Source organism: Akebia trifoliata, chromosome 16, assembly GCF_017979445.1.
Source record: "Akebia trifoliata isolate Shusen 1 chromosome 16, ASM1797944v1, whole genome shotgun sequence".
In the NCBI taxonomy this organism is placed as follows: domain Eukaryota; kingdom Viridiplantae; phylum Streptophyta; class Magnoliopsida; order Ranunculales; family Lardizabalaceae; genus Akebia; species Akebia trifoliata.
Genome location: NC_141390.1, coordinates 21,670,830 through 21,685,501, shown reverse-complemented (window position 1 = coordinate 21,685,501; position 14,672 = coordinate 21,670,830). Strand labels below are relative to the sequence as shown.

The 14,672-nt window shown below is 34.8% G+C and overlaps 1 protein-coding gene across 2 annotated transcripts in view; it reads left to right on the top strand.

Moving 5' to 3' along the window:
- The first annotated feature begins 4,010 nt into the window (after window positions 1–4,010).
- The window catches only part of LOC147382846 (Protein kinase superfamily protein), a 31,033-nt gene continuing 20,371 nt past the window's right edge, over window positions 4,011–14,672 (top strand). Inside the window, exons 1-3 of one of the 2 annotated variants that reach the window (XM_086428800.1) lie at window positions 4,011–4,373; window positions 4,462–4,611; window positions 12,221–12,391. In XM_086428800.1, the coding sequence (XP_086284926.1) occupies window positions 4,161–4,373; window positions 4,462–4,611; window positions 12,221–12,391 (534 nt within the window). In that variant the 5' untranslated portion in view covers window positions 4,011–4,160. The remainder of the gene's footprint in view (window positions 4,374–4,461; window positions 4,612–12,220; window positions 12,392–14,672) is intronic. The other variant, XM_086428801.1, reaches the window with a different exon arrangement.

Genomic DNA, 14,672 nt, shown 5'->3' with positions numbered 1-14,672 from the left:
TTTTTGATTTTTTTTTGTGAAGTGTATAATACATGTATAAAACATATACCACATATTTACCATTTAATTATTATTTTTAAAAAAAGCCTAGACAAAATTTCTCTTTAGAACTAAGTCAATATTTAGAATCTGAATCATTACGTTTACCTGATAATGAAAATTTTAATTTATTAAAATGGTGGAAAACATATTTTGGACAATATCGAGTACTTTTCATGATGGCACGTGATCCATTAATGATTTCTCTTTCTCCAATTGCATTTGAGTCTATTTTTTTGTGCAAGTGGAAGAAATCTCTCTTCCTATAGGAGTCGTTTGTTGCCGAAGACTGTTCAAGCTATGATTTATTTGAAGGATTGATTTCTTGCTAAAAGTGAAAAGGAAGAAAGGGAAATTCAAAAATTGAAAGATGAGATTGGAGAACTTGAAATTTGATGAGATATTTCATTTCATTTAAGGGTAGAACGCAAATGATAGATTGGTGAGTGAGTGCTAACCTAGTTGGGATGCACTCAACTTATTGTGATGCTAACCTCACCCTTCTAATTTGTAGATTTTGTTTATTCTTCATTTTGAACAAAGAGAAGAATTGTAATTTGTAGTTGTAACACCCAATTTATTTATAAAATTCATTAAGTTGTTTGTTTAATTATTATTTAATCTTTGTAATTTTATTTTGAAATTATTATTCAATGTTCAATTTAAGGATATTGTTTGAAATTGTATAGCTTTTTTGGCATGTTATGCAATCAGGTCAAGTTTTTGGCATTTTATGACAATTGGGTCGAAACCAGAATCAAAACTAGACCAATTTGAACCTGATTAACCAAGTTTGAAGCAAGGTTTGAGTTAACATATGCTCGACTGGTCTAGGTTGAACCCGAACCCAGTAACATTGATCTTGGTTTCAATTCAACCACAAATTGGATTGAAAGCCGGATTCCTTATTTGAGTGGTCCGGGTTATCCGGTTGAACACACCTAGAGTGTGGGTAGTTTTAACGAGGAGAAAAAAATACGGATTTGAAAACAAGGATAAACAATTTCACTTGTTTGATAACATAATATTATTCGAGAATTGGTTTTGTCATAATGATTTTTAGAATACATTCTATAAATAAATAAATAAATCAATCATGAAATAACAATTGAATAATGGAGCCTAATGAGATAAGTCTAGGATCAATTATAATTAAGGGGTAAGCATGTCAAAGGATCCGTCTGATTGCAAAGTTAGAATCAAAATAATTTGGGTTTTCGATCATGAACTCTTGAACAAATATAGGGTCCATCCATTACAATTCCAATTCAACATCGATAGGTTGAATCATCGTATCCCAAGCCTGTTAAGTTTCTGGATTGGGCTCTGATCCAATCCAACTCACGTAGGATTAATTCCTATCTAGTCCATTAATATTCATACCTAAGAGTGGGCATATATACATGTAAGACTATCAAAGGGCCGGGTTGGGGAGCCTCAAAATCCCAGCCCAATTCTGGCCCATTAATGAACCCATTAGACTAGGCTTGGCTAAATAAAATTTATCTACAATCAGGTTATTTACTGGTTGGGCCTCCCAATGAGCCTATTTCTCTAGCCCAAATTAAACATGAATTGGACCCAGTCCAACCCAGCCCTAGTAACACTACTCAAAGCTAATTCATGGTTTTCGGGCCGGGTCATAACCCGGATCATTGACAGCCATGTACACTTGAAAGAATATTCTGTCCACACCATGCTTCCTCCAATATATGTGGGACATGGATTTCCAAGAGCCTCATATATGCAACTCTCTCTCTCTCCAACACTTAAATACATATATACTCTTTCCATATGATGCTGCGGACACCTTTACAAAATGACACGTGTTATAATTTTTTTTTTTTAATTATTGAAATTTGAAACTGATTAATTTATCTACATATTATTGTGGACTCACACTCTAAATGTTATTTTGATTATCAAATTTTATCATAAGGATCCGACCTAATTTAAATGGGTCGGATCCGACCTAATTAAAAATAATCCTTAAAAAAAAAAGGGCTAAAATTTACTATGAATGGGTCGGCAGCTTCACGTGAACAAGGATCCACACCAAAATTAAACTTTAATTTCATTGCACCACTTCGTGCCACGTTTCAGGCTAATGTCCAACCTTTTCCCATAGCAGTGTTGGATTACGCTAAGGTTGTCTTTACCAAGTTCATTGATAAAGACATCGTAAAATTTTACTTCCTCCTACTATCTTTACGTCCATGGTCCACACAACTTGGGGATGTTTTTGCGAATCCAGATTTACGATTTAAGAAAAAAATAATAATAATAATAATAACAACAACAGTACTAAACTGATAGACCAAGTGTCACATATATTGAAAATAAATGAGCATTAATGCACGAAAATCACTCATAATTTTTCTCCTCACATCACTGTAGTTAATTTTCTTTTCTATTTTAATTAAGGGTCAGGATCGCTTGACTCCTAAGAATGACTCATGAAAAAAACACATGATCCCAATCTTTTAAATGCAAAATTCAATGATTGGAATCTCTGGTATAAGTATCTCCGAGATTTGTGTTATCAAAATATTCATAAATCTTAACTATTGGATTTTATGTTTAAAGGATTGGGATCGTATGTTTTTTTCATGAGTCATTCTTAGGAGTCAATGGATCTCAACCTTTTAATTAGTAGACATTTTCTTTTTTTACTTTAATATACATGACGTTGTGACATTAATTCATCAATTTAATGCCCATTATTCTTAACAACAAAATTTTGTTCATGTTTTGCCCATCTCTTTAATCAAAGAGCGCTAAAACATATGATTTTAACATTTTCATTATATTGATATTTAATTCTCACGAGATTGACTTAGTGGTAAACATGATGACGAGGATTTGCTCCTTCAAATTGTGTCTTCGAAATTGGATGGTCCACTAATTTACTAAGTTGTATGCGATCATAAAGAATGGTTATATCCCAAAGGGGGTGTTGGAATCGTCAAATATCGAGATGTTTAAGTCATATAGTTCATGAATGGGTGGGGTTTTTAAGATAAATTATCTTTCATAAGTCAATCCAATTTATATATATGTTATCTTTGATAACAATAATCTAGATATTTATTTTAAAATAAAATTATGATCTTTCCACTAAACATCTTTCAAACACCTTATTTTATAAAATTAAAATGCAAAATGAATTGAGGCTCTCCATCAACATAACCCTTGGGATGTCAAAGATTTCCAAGAAAAATGTGTGTCAATCTCTAGAAGATTAGAACTATTCTTTATAAATTTATGTTTTATATAAAATCTTGATGGTCATATTGATAGAAAACCTCAACCATGGGTCAAGACTTGGAAAGTCAAGAGTGGATCTTTTGTAGTTCTTTTACCCTATAGTTCTGTGTGGTAACTCTAGACAGTTGAGAGTTGAGAGTTGAGATATTGCTATGTCAATAAAAAATTACATCCAACACCATATAAATTTGAGTCGTGATTTTTTGATGCTCCCATACTTTCCCTAATGTGGCATGGGCTAGTACCATAGATTTTTTTCATCGGGATACAAAATCATACATTCTCACAAATATCTGAATTTGCGTATCTCAAGAGAATATCTATGACTCTAGCGCATGAAACGTTAAGGGGTGTATGGGGTTGTTTCAAAAAATCATTATTTTATAAATTTAACAATCGATGATGGCTAAAATTTTTATTATCATTATTTTTAAATCTCGAATACGGTCCTTATATGGTAGAGATTTTAATTTTCTCTTTCAACATTTTCCTATCCACCATCCACTATCCACTATCCACCATCCACTATCCACTATGAAAGTAGCACTACAAGGAACTCACCATGCGGTTAATAGAATATCCCCCAAAAAGTCCAATTAATGGGGTTACAAATTAATACGTCAGTATCAAAATTTTGATGAAGAAGTCTTTATCTTATTCTATGTTTTTTTTTTAGGTCCATGTTCGGATACAAGAGTAGTTAAAATGGCAAAAACAATGGCGCACTTCTGCTTTCTTCCTTGAAAGCCAGAGTAGAATCTCCCTCTCATTTTCTGCAATTTTTTAAGCAAAATTTCTCTTTCTTTGATAGTTTTAAACAAGAACGAATCCGAACCCAAAGCTCAGATTCCGCCATGGACACAGCATCTCAGCTCGTCTACTGCGGAATCGAACCCCTCCGGCGCACGTTAGCATCTCATAGTACCCATTCTCACTCAAAGAGAAGAACTAATCTTGCTTCGTTTTCCTCTAGACGAGGCGTCGTTGTCGCCATCGCAACTGAACCCAAACCATCAGAGCTCAAACCTTCGAGAACCCAATCGAAGCCTGTCAATGGAGTTTCTGTGGTAACTTAGCTGAACTGAATTATTTAGGGTTTTAAAATTTGTTTATTTGTTTGATTTTCGGTTGTTTTGTTGTTTGTGGAATTGGCAGAAAATTGGAAATGTTTCGCAAGAGATTAAAAGAGTGAGAGCCCAAATGGAAGAAAATGAAGAATTGGCGATATTAATGAGAGGTCTTCGTGGTCAGAATTTGAGAGATTCACAGTTTGCCGATGACAGTGTTCAGCTTCGTCTAGTGGAGGTGAATTTAGTTCGTTATTCCAGCACTAAATTTCATTTATTTATTTATTTTTGTGTGAATTAGCATCTCTGTGTGTGTGTCTTGGCATAGTAACCAAATTTGGATTCAGCAATTATTTGACGAGGATCCATTCAGTTAACTTGGATAAATTTGAAAAAAAGGGGAAAATTTGGTAGGAAGAGTTCGGAAAAGAAATTGAGGGAGGGATAGAGAAAAAAATTTTCTGATTTTTCAATTAATTGTCCATTATTTCCGAACAGCTGATTTTTTTTCTTTAGCATGTTGGAAAAATACAATAAATATGATATTCATGGATCTAGGATTTGATCTTGAACAAACAATAGAATAATCGAAATCGAAAAGCAATAATTGTAAAATACCTGGATTCGCTTTTCCGATAATTCGCAAAGAACACTTTGATCTTGATCTGCGAAGAATAGGTGCACTACCCCAACTCTGCCTACACTTTGGTGATGGGAACCTTCTATCTCAATGATAGAATAATCCGTGTGTAGAGAGGGGGGATGGCCACCTATTTATAAAGAAGGATACTAGATTTTCTACCCATCGTAGAATTCTAGTATTAGGTGAATACCACTTAAGTTTTGATAGGATGTTCACTAACCCATCATATTTGATGCTGGTAACCAATGCCAGACCACTAACATGGTTTCCAATTTTATCCTTAATGTTTTGAACAAATTACAATCCAGTATTTATATAAACTTTGTATATGTGAAAAGGCCACAAAATAATTTTGATAATGAAAATAAATAAATAATAAAATAATAATTCCAACAATCTCCCACTTGGCCTTCACATATACCTTTTGTTTAGAAAACGACTCTCTAGATTGTTACCTTTTGAATAATCGAGTGCACTCTTTTGAAAAACAATTGTTCAAAACAATTTAGATAATCTTTAACTGTCACCTTCATTCAAAGATACCACTAATAATGGATCATGGATGTAACAAAGTGCTCATTTGTCGGCCCTAGGATAGTTCCATGATCTCAAAACTAGTACCATCAATAAATTCAGGAGTTTACCTTTACGTGAACTTTCTTTGTGGTATTAGGGCAATGTACAGTCTTCAATGTAGTCTGTATGTACATTCCCTAGGTGTCCAGTTTTATACTCATCGTATGTCATTCTGATATCTTACTAACAACCAGCTATGTGATATTCCATCACCTTTCTATCCAGAATGAAGACTTCATCAACGTGATGCCAAGTCACGTCTAGTCCAAGCATTTCTTTAACACTTTACGAGTACATCTACTCACAGGCAAACATAACATGTGTACACAATAATGCATAAATAATGACTAGTCATAATCAATTTCTTTAAGCAGTAATAAATAGTCTATCAAGAGTATAAATAAATCAAAACAAGTATAAAATAAACTTAATACTTAAATAACATGAACAAATGACATGATAACTCCCATACGAGTTACATGTTCCTTGAAAATCTTTAGCGGGAATCCTTTTATGAGAGGGTCAACTATCATATTGCTAGAATCTATCTTGGCAATCTCGATCAATCATTTACGAACCTTTTCACATACTAAAATGTATTTTATTTCGATGTGCTTGTTTCCTCTGGTTACTCTTTCATTCTTTGCAAAATCAGTAACAACCTAATTATCACATAAGAGATGAGCATCATTGCTTACTAGCAATATATCATCAACATAAATCACAATAATGATTAATCGACTCCCACTCATCTTGCGATATATGCATTTATCGATGACATTTTCTTTAAATCCGTATCTAGTTACCACTTGATCAAATTTCAAGTACCACTGTCTTGATGCTTGTTTCAACCTATAAATTAATATTTTCAGCTTGTAGATAACTTGAGAATAAGTCTTATAGAAATCAATACTTGACTTTTGTATGGAACCCTTTGCTACAAACCTTATTTTAAACTTTTTGATCTTCTGAATCTCTTTTAATATTGAAAACTCATTTATATTCTATTATCTTACGACTTTCTGGAAACGTCGTTAATTCCCATACTTCATTTTTTTCCATAGATCTTAATTCTTCTTTCATTACTTCCTACTAGAATTGGGATTCATTTGAATCCATTGCTTCTTTGAATGTTGAAGGATCATCTATATCACCTTTGATAGCATCTCATTCTTGAAAGTATACCTCATAATCATCTGTAATAGCGGGTCTGCGTTCTCGGGTAGATCTCCTAATGGGAATGATTGCATGTGGAACTGGAATCACCACTGCTTGAGGATTAGGTTCTGGTTGGATTGTTGCATCTTCTACAACGACTGTACAGATAGGTGATGCCACCAAATGAGGTAAAGGTTGCGAAATAAAAAAAAATATATTGGTGGATCACTATGTTTCTCTTCAAATATAAATTTCCTTCGCATTTCACTCCCATTATTTTGATCATATTTAAGAAACCTAGCAAATCAATAACCCTAGTAACTTCAAACTTCCGTTGCTTAATCATATTATCTTTAAGGCAATTCACAAAACATCAAAAAATCTGAAAATGTAGAAGACCTACAATTCTTTCCTTAACTAAGGATTCTAGTCTTTTCTTGGAAATGTGACCTAATCTCAAATTCCATAACATAGAAGAGTTTTCTGACGAACTATAACACTTAGACCCCGGGACATAAGAATCAACAAATAAATACAACATAGAAGAAGCAAACAAATTATCCAAAGATAACTGATAAATACCATAAAAAACATGTCCAACAATATCCAATCTAGAAATGGAAATAATGTTTATCTAAAAGACAAGATATAAAAAATCTCCTCTAAAATCAAATAATGTCTTATATCAAGAATAAGACGATAAGCTCTAACTACCTCAACCAACAATGCCTCTGCATTCCTAAGAAAAATCTATCCTTTGGTCTAGGATTTATCTTGCTGTCGAACCCCTCATGGATTCTTTTGCAACCAGTTTTTCTACGCAAAGCAATCTCTCTTCATGTGTCCCTTCTTCTTGCAGAACCAACAATCTTCATTATCTATTTTCTCAATCTCTATCTTTTCCTTGATTGTTTTCTGATTCTTGAAATCCTTGAACTCTTTTCCTTATTTAAAATTCTTGTTGCCGCCTTTTTTGAAATTTTTCTTGCTATTTGGGTGAACTGTCAAGTGTGCTGACTCAACCTTCGAACCTCTCAATCTTGCTTCCTCAGTGATACAAAGGGAAATCAACTGATTCAGATCCCATTTAGTTTCTTGTGCACTGTAATTGATTTTAAAAGTATTAAAAGAATTATGCAGAGATAAAACTGTCATGTGCACCAGAAGGTCATCTTAAAAAATAATCCCTTGCTTTCAGAGACCAATTACAAGTTTGGACATCTTAAGTATGTGTTCCCGTACATTTCCGTTACCATCATATTTCAGATTCATTAACTGACCCAAATACTCATACTGAACAGATCTCTTTGTTCCCACAAACTGTTTCTTGATGATCTGCAATAGTTCTTTAGCTGTATCTGTGGTCTGAATACCACCTCGAAAAGTCTCACTAATAGATGCTCGAATGATCATCATAGACAATCTATTAGCCTTTTCCCATTTAGCAAAATGGGTCCTTACCAACTCCGTAGAATCTGGAAGTGGAGTTGGTGGCATGTCCTCAAAGAGAACAAAATCAAAATCCATGCATCCCAACAAAATATCAATATTCATCCTCCAAGATGAGTAATTAGAGCCATTAAGAGGTTCAATTCTTGCCAGACTCTTTTGAATCAATGACCCATCCATAGCTGCATTAAAATATGGTCAAACATTAATATACACTGTGGGATTCAATTCTTTCAATTCGTACCAGGGGTTTTGGTCGAATCGTTTCAGAGTGTTTTATTAAGGGTAAAACTTTCCACTCTGCAGGTACAAACAAGTCGCATCATCAAGACTCGCCTTTGGGCCGAGATCTTAATATGCTATATGTTCCCTAAAATTGTGTTGGAGTTCGCACATAGACCTAGCCACTCATGTTCCAGTTCAATCCAAACACTATCCACACCTTTAGGCAAGAGGGTTATCCTTCTCTCCCCTTCACACTTGTGACTATTCTATTCACTCGATCTACACAAACATCCTTAAATCACCTTTAAGCAGAAGTTAGTGATTTCATGCAAAAGAGTGCCACAAAGTGATCTTAGTGAGACACTAAGTCTCAGAATTCAAGAACCCGTAACTTCCATAGAACGGTCAGCTTTAGGCAGACTACTATCCTATTTCCATCACGTTCCTTGAACGATCATTCAAAGTGTCTTCCTAAACCCCTATAGGCAAGACTTATACCCTAATATATCTAAATTTGCTTTCTAATTGTTTTTGTTTTGGATGTGGGTACATTACAATAACAAAATAAATTATTCAATATAAAAGAAAGCAATTATAGATATATTCTCCAAAAGGGTACAACTTAATCTGAACTTTACTGTTATATGTTGCTGTCAACGAATTGTTTTAACATTTTTATTGAATAGATTTGGAAAAAATATTCAAAATGGACTTTTGTTTTGTCCAAATTGGAATTAAAACGAATTAGTTATGATTTTTTCAAAGTTTTATAGGAAAAATGGTTTTCTATGGTCTAGTTCACACTTGAACCAATTGAACTAGTTCGGCTGGACCGGTTCGACTCGAATCGGGTCAAATGTTGACCCAAACGGTTCGGTTAAGTGAGTCGGTTCGAGTTTGAAACGGGTTTAACCCAATAGACCTTTAAAACATTGGTTTATATATGAATCGGGCTTAGCCCAAAATTGAAAAAATGAATCAGGCTCAGCCCAAAACGAGAACTGAATCGGGCTTAGCCCAACTAAACAAAGAAGCCCAAACGAAGCCCGAATCGGGTTGGCCCAAAATCGAAATCTAAAGCCCAACTTAATAAATGCTATCAGGCTTAGCCCAAACGAATAGTGAAAACGGGTCAGCCCAGCCCAAAACGAAGAACAGTTCGTCTTCTTCATCAAGACCGAACTACTGAAAACCCTAGCCGTCGCCGCTCAACCGCAGCCATCCAAACGCCGACCGGTAGAGCTGATCACTGATGTCGGACCATTAATATGGTCACTGGAAAGCATCCGGTAACGTCCGATTGTAAAACCTGCAACTGATCGACTGGATTTGCGAATCGAAGAGATTCCTATTTCTTTTATTTTATTTTATTTAATCGGTTCTAAACAAATCTAGATTCTGTAATCGGTAGTTTCACAATAGTTCTGGATTCGATTTCGGTTTATACAGATCTGAAATCTTTTCAATTTCAGTTTTTCTTAGTTTTAAATCAATAACAAAAGAAAAAACGATTTGGATCTTTTCCTATTGTTTCAATAGGTTCAGCCGAAGGTTTTTCTTACCGATCCGATCATCGCAGAGATGCGAAAAATATTTATTTGGTTCTCATCAAATGATAAAATGAGATAACGTCATGTTTCTGTTTATATAAACTTATTTGAAGAAGAAAATAAATGGCAGATTTAATCAAGATTGATCTAGATTCAACTTAGATTTAATAAAAGTTTTGAACAAGAACAAATCCGGAATGGCTCTGATACCAATTGTTGGAAAAATACAATAAACATGATATTCATGGATCTAGGATTTGATCTTGAACAAACAATAGAATAATCGAAATCGAAAAGCAATAATTGTAAAATACCTGGATTCGCTTTTCGATAATTCGCAAAGAACACTTTGATCTTGATCTGCGAAGAATAGGTGCACTACCCCAACTCTACCTACACTTTGGTGATGGGAACCTTCTATCTCAATGATAGAATAATCTGTGTGTAGAGAGGGGGGGACGGCCACCTATTTATAAAGAAGGATACTAGATTTTCTACCCATTGTAGAATTCTAGTATTAGGTGAATACCACTTAAGTTTTGATAGGATGTTCACTAACCCATCATATTTGATGCTGGTAACCAATGCCAGACCACTAACATGGTTTCCAATTTTATCCTTAACGTTTTGAACAAATTACAATCCAGTATTTATATAAAATTTGTATATGTGAAAAGGCCACAAAATAATTTTGATAATGAAAATAAATAAATAATAAAATAATAATTCCAACACACCCCCTTTCAGCGATATCTCTGAAATTTCACGGAAGTTGGTGAATTTTGTTAGTAATGTGTCTAGGTGCTTATTACTTCTTATTTTATGGTGTACATGGCACTGATTTCATGCCCCGTTCCCCAGGTGGGTGGGGTGAGGCAATGAAGATATAAGGTTTGGAGGTCACGAGAAGGGGATACTATGTTAGACTACATTGCATGAAATTCTATTGACCATATGGTTCATGGCGTTTGGCGTGGTGCGAAATTTCTAGTTATGAAAGACTTGTCAGTTATGTCATATTAGTGGCCCTACCAAGTTGCCTTGCAAGAAGCCAGGTCTGTCTGACCAACAACCCTGTTAGCCATATTAACAGTTGTAACATACAGCCAACCCTACTGAATGGGGAGCCTAGGATGAACAACTCCAACCAATGGCATGACAGGGTCTGTGGCAAATTTACACCTTCAATTGGAGGAGGAAGAGGGGGTATTTTGGACATCTCACCCCACTCACGTATAAATATCGGCCCTAGGGACAAGCATGGGATTGTAGCACTTCGCCAGTTCTAGTCTTATGTGGCTTTCCTAGTTTCTTTGCACTGAGCCTTATCTCTTTCCCCTTATTGGCTTATTGCAATTGTTACGGTGTTACGTATGATGTCTTGTATTCTTTTTTGGGCTTGGGCTTCAAGAGGTAACTTCAAAGGGGACCTTTTCTGAAGCAGAGTGGGATCGGCCTGAAAGCAAGAATTTTTTTGGGGTACATATATGTATTCTTTTGGGAAAGTTGTTTAGGGATTTTGGGAGGATACGTTTTTCTATGCTCTTGATTTTCTAGATATCTCTAGGGCTGTAAACTTGAAAGAATATAGTGCGATTGGATTTTGATTTGATCCGTGGACTTAGGCACACTGCCAAACCACACTTAAATCCTTGTGTTCTGTGTGCGATTTTATTCGCCTTGCTGTTTGTTTTTTTCACAGACGGAACAATCATTGACTTGGTTTAGGCGGAAGTTGGTGTCACCTCACCCATTTTAACAATCCAATCACTTCCTACTTGGCTTCCCTGCTAAGTTAAGCTCTGATCCATCTTTTATCTAACCCTAATGTTTGGGGTAAGGCATAGATGATGATGATATCGTTTTAGAGAATTTCCAAAGGAACAACTCAGATCTCTCAGTGTTGACACACTGACTAGGCTGAGATTTTAGGACTTGGTGACACTTTTTTTTGATAAGTTAAAATTTTATTAAGAAGAAGATTGGGGGTCGAGGTGACCATCCCAAGAGGTACAGTCAACAAATTGGGAGCGACACTTACTATTTATGATTCAGAATTTTAAGAAATGGATGGTTGTGCTTTTAATATGGAGAATATTAAGTCTCTGAAAGGTTAGACACTAAATATATCTTTCGAGAAATATTCGAAGTCTAAATGCTTTGAAATGAATGTTTTGTGTTCTCTGTCATGGAGGAATTAGTGTCATGTGATAGTGATGCTACTGGCTTTCCATGTGCCTTTTCAGGTTGAGGAGGGCAGTGAATCTTTACCATTGGTGTATGATCCTGCCATCATCTCTTCGTACTGGGGAAGACGTCCTCGTGCTGTTGCAACACGTATTGTCCAATTAATGTCTGTTGCTGGTGGTTTTTTTTCCAGTCTTGCATGGGACTTGATAAACAAGAAAATCAAAGAGGTAAATCTTTGATGTGATGCTTGCTTACTTCAATCTATGAATGTTGCATTGTATTTTTTGACATATTTAAGGCAAATGGTCAATAGGATATTCTTGTTTTCTAAGTGCTTTTAGTTATGCATGAATTTCAAACTGTTTTTACCAACTCTATTCTGGTGGGCTTTTCCACTGGAACTATTTTTTACTAGCTCTATCTGAAGTCCTCCTTCATTTGTAGTTTCCTTTATCAAATTTTCTCTTTCATGCAAGCAGCAAAAGAGGATGCTGTGAATATAATAAAGACGTAGCTCTGTCCATGCTTCCAGTATGAAGGGTATATAGAATTCTAAAAGTACGACTAGAAAATTAAACTGTTGACTAAGACTTGTTTAGGCACCTATACATTTATCCTACCAAATATTACTTGAATGACAACCACAACTTCTTTTACATCAAGCATTGGGCGAAAAAAGAGAGGAAAAGAACCCATAAAAAAGCATTATAATGGCACTTGTTGCATTATATGTAAATTTCTGAAGCATTGAACTCTGATAATTTAATTACCAAAGTCAAGTTTAATTTATTGGAAATTTGTGAATTTCTTTGCACTGAAAATGGCTAATGGTTAAATTAAGTTCCATTATATCAAATTCTGGTTTATAGGTGCATAGAACTTCTTAAAAGAGTTGGTGTCTAGCAACTCTATCTCAGGTGTCAGCTAAACCTGAAATTGCCCCAAGTCTCTTAATATACTCAGACTTGAACCTATAGCTCAGTTGGTTGCCATAATTAAATGCAACTTTGAGGTGTGGCTTCAAATCCAGCTCACACAACAACAACAAAAAAAAGAAAGTATGTTGGGCTGTGCAGAGTCTAGTAAAAGTGATATTTTTTTTCCAAAAATGCTATATTGGAGAGTTCTTTGATCATATGGTTTCGATAACTCAAGCTCCCAACAAGGTCCTTTATTTAAAGGTTCAAAAGGTAAGATCAACCTGTGGAAGGAAATTGTGACAAGTGTGCAATTCATGTGGTTTGGTGTCAACCCAAGCTGAACTGGAGCTTCAAACAATTCAATCCATGCCCAACCCAACCTTGGGCCCAATTTGGTCAACCTGAGCCAGCCCGAGCTGCTTATTGCTAAGCTTAAGCTCACTTGAGTTTGATTAGGTTGGGTGGCAAGATTAGCTCCAAATACAAATGAGTATGAGCATGCAAAAGCATGCTTTTAAGCTTTGGTAAGTAAAATTCTGAATTAATTTGAGAAAGTTAAATTTGACCTGGAGAAGCTTAATGAGAATTTGCCAAATTTGGTTACAAAAAAAGTTTGCCAAATTAGGATTTGGTTAATTATTTCTAAAATGGTAAAAAATGAGTTAATAATTTAAGAAATGATGGAACAGTTGAACAAGTAGGATAAAAACACTCATACATCTTTATATTACAATAACAATCTATTTAATGTAGACAAGGTGAACAATGTTCCACACCTACAGGTGCATGTATCAAAAGAGGAGATCTAAGATGCAAAAATTACAGTTAATTGTTCAAGATATTTTAGTAAATTCTATTGGGACATACGATGGTCAAGGGTATTTTTCTGTGGCCAGGAAACTAAATGCATGTTAGGCTGTGTCGGCTGTGGTTCAAAGTTTTGTTACACTTCAGAACGTTTTGGTAGAATATTCAGATTTTTGACATCCCGGAAAGAAACATCGTGAAATTGCTAATGTAATGCAATGTTTCAGTATTTTAGTGAAATATACCAAAAACGTTTGAGAATATTTCCGAGAAACATTCTAAAACATATCAAATGCAATAGTTCTATAAAAAATTAACCATTAAACAAATTTTGTAACTTCTAAGAAGCATTTCTAGTGTGTATCAATGTCAGCAAATCCCAATCTACTATGCAATCGATCTTTCATAGAAATATTTACTTGCGATCATAAATGAGACTGTTGCTTATGTTGAAAAGAAATGATTTACATCCTCATCCCTTTTTTCTATACCGCCCCCCCCCCCCCCCCCCCCCCCCCCAACCACCACCAAAAAAAAAAAAAAAACAACTTGAAGAGAACAAATAGATTGTGTAATCTCATCTAAGATCCATATATTCCATACATTTGATTCATTAGACATTTGTATTCTACACTGAAATTACCATTGATCATGCTTTGGTTTTTAAGGTGGATGATTCTCTATCTTTACCCCAACAACTCCTTTGTGGAGATACTTCATGCTATGCATTGAGAGCTTACTTTATAATCATTAAACTTTAACTGTAGGTTGTCAACATGAT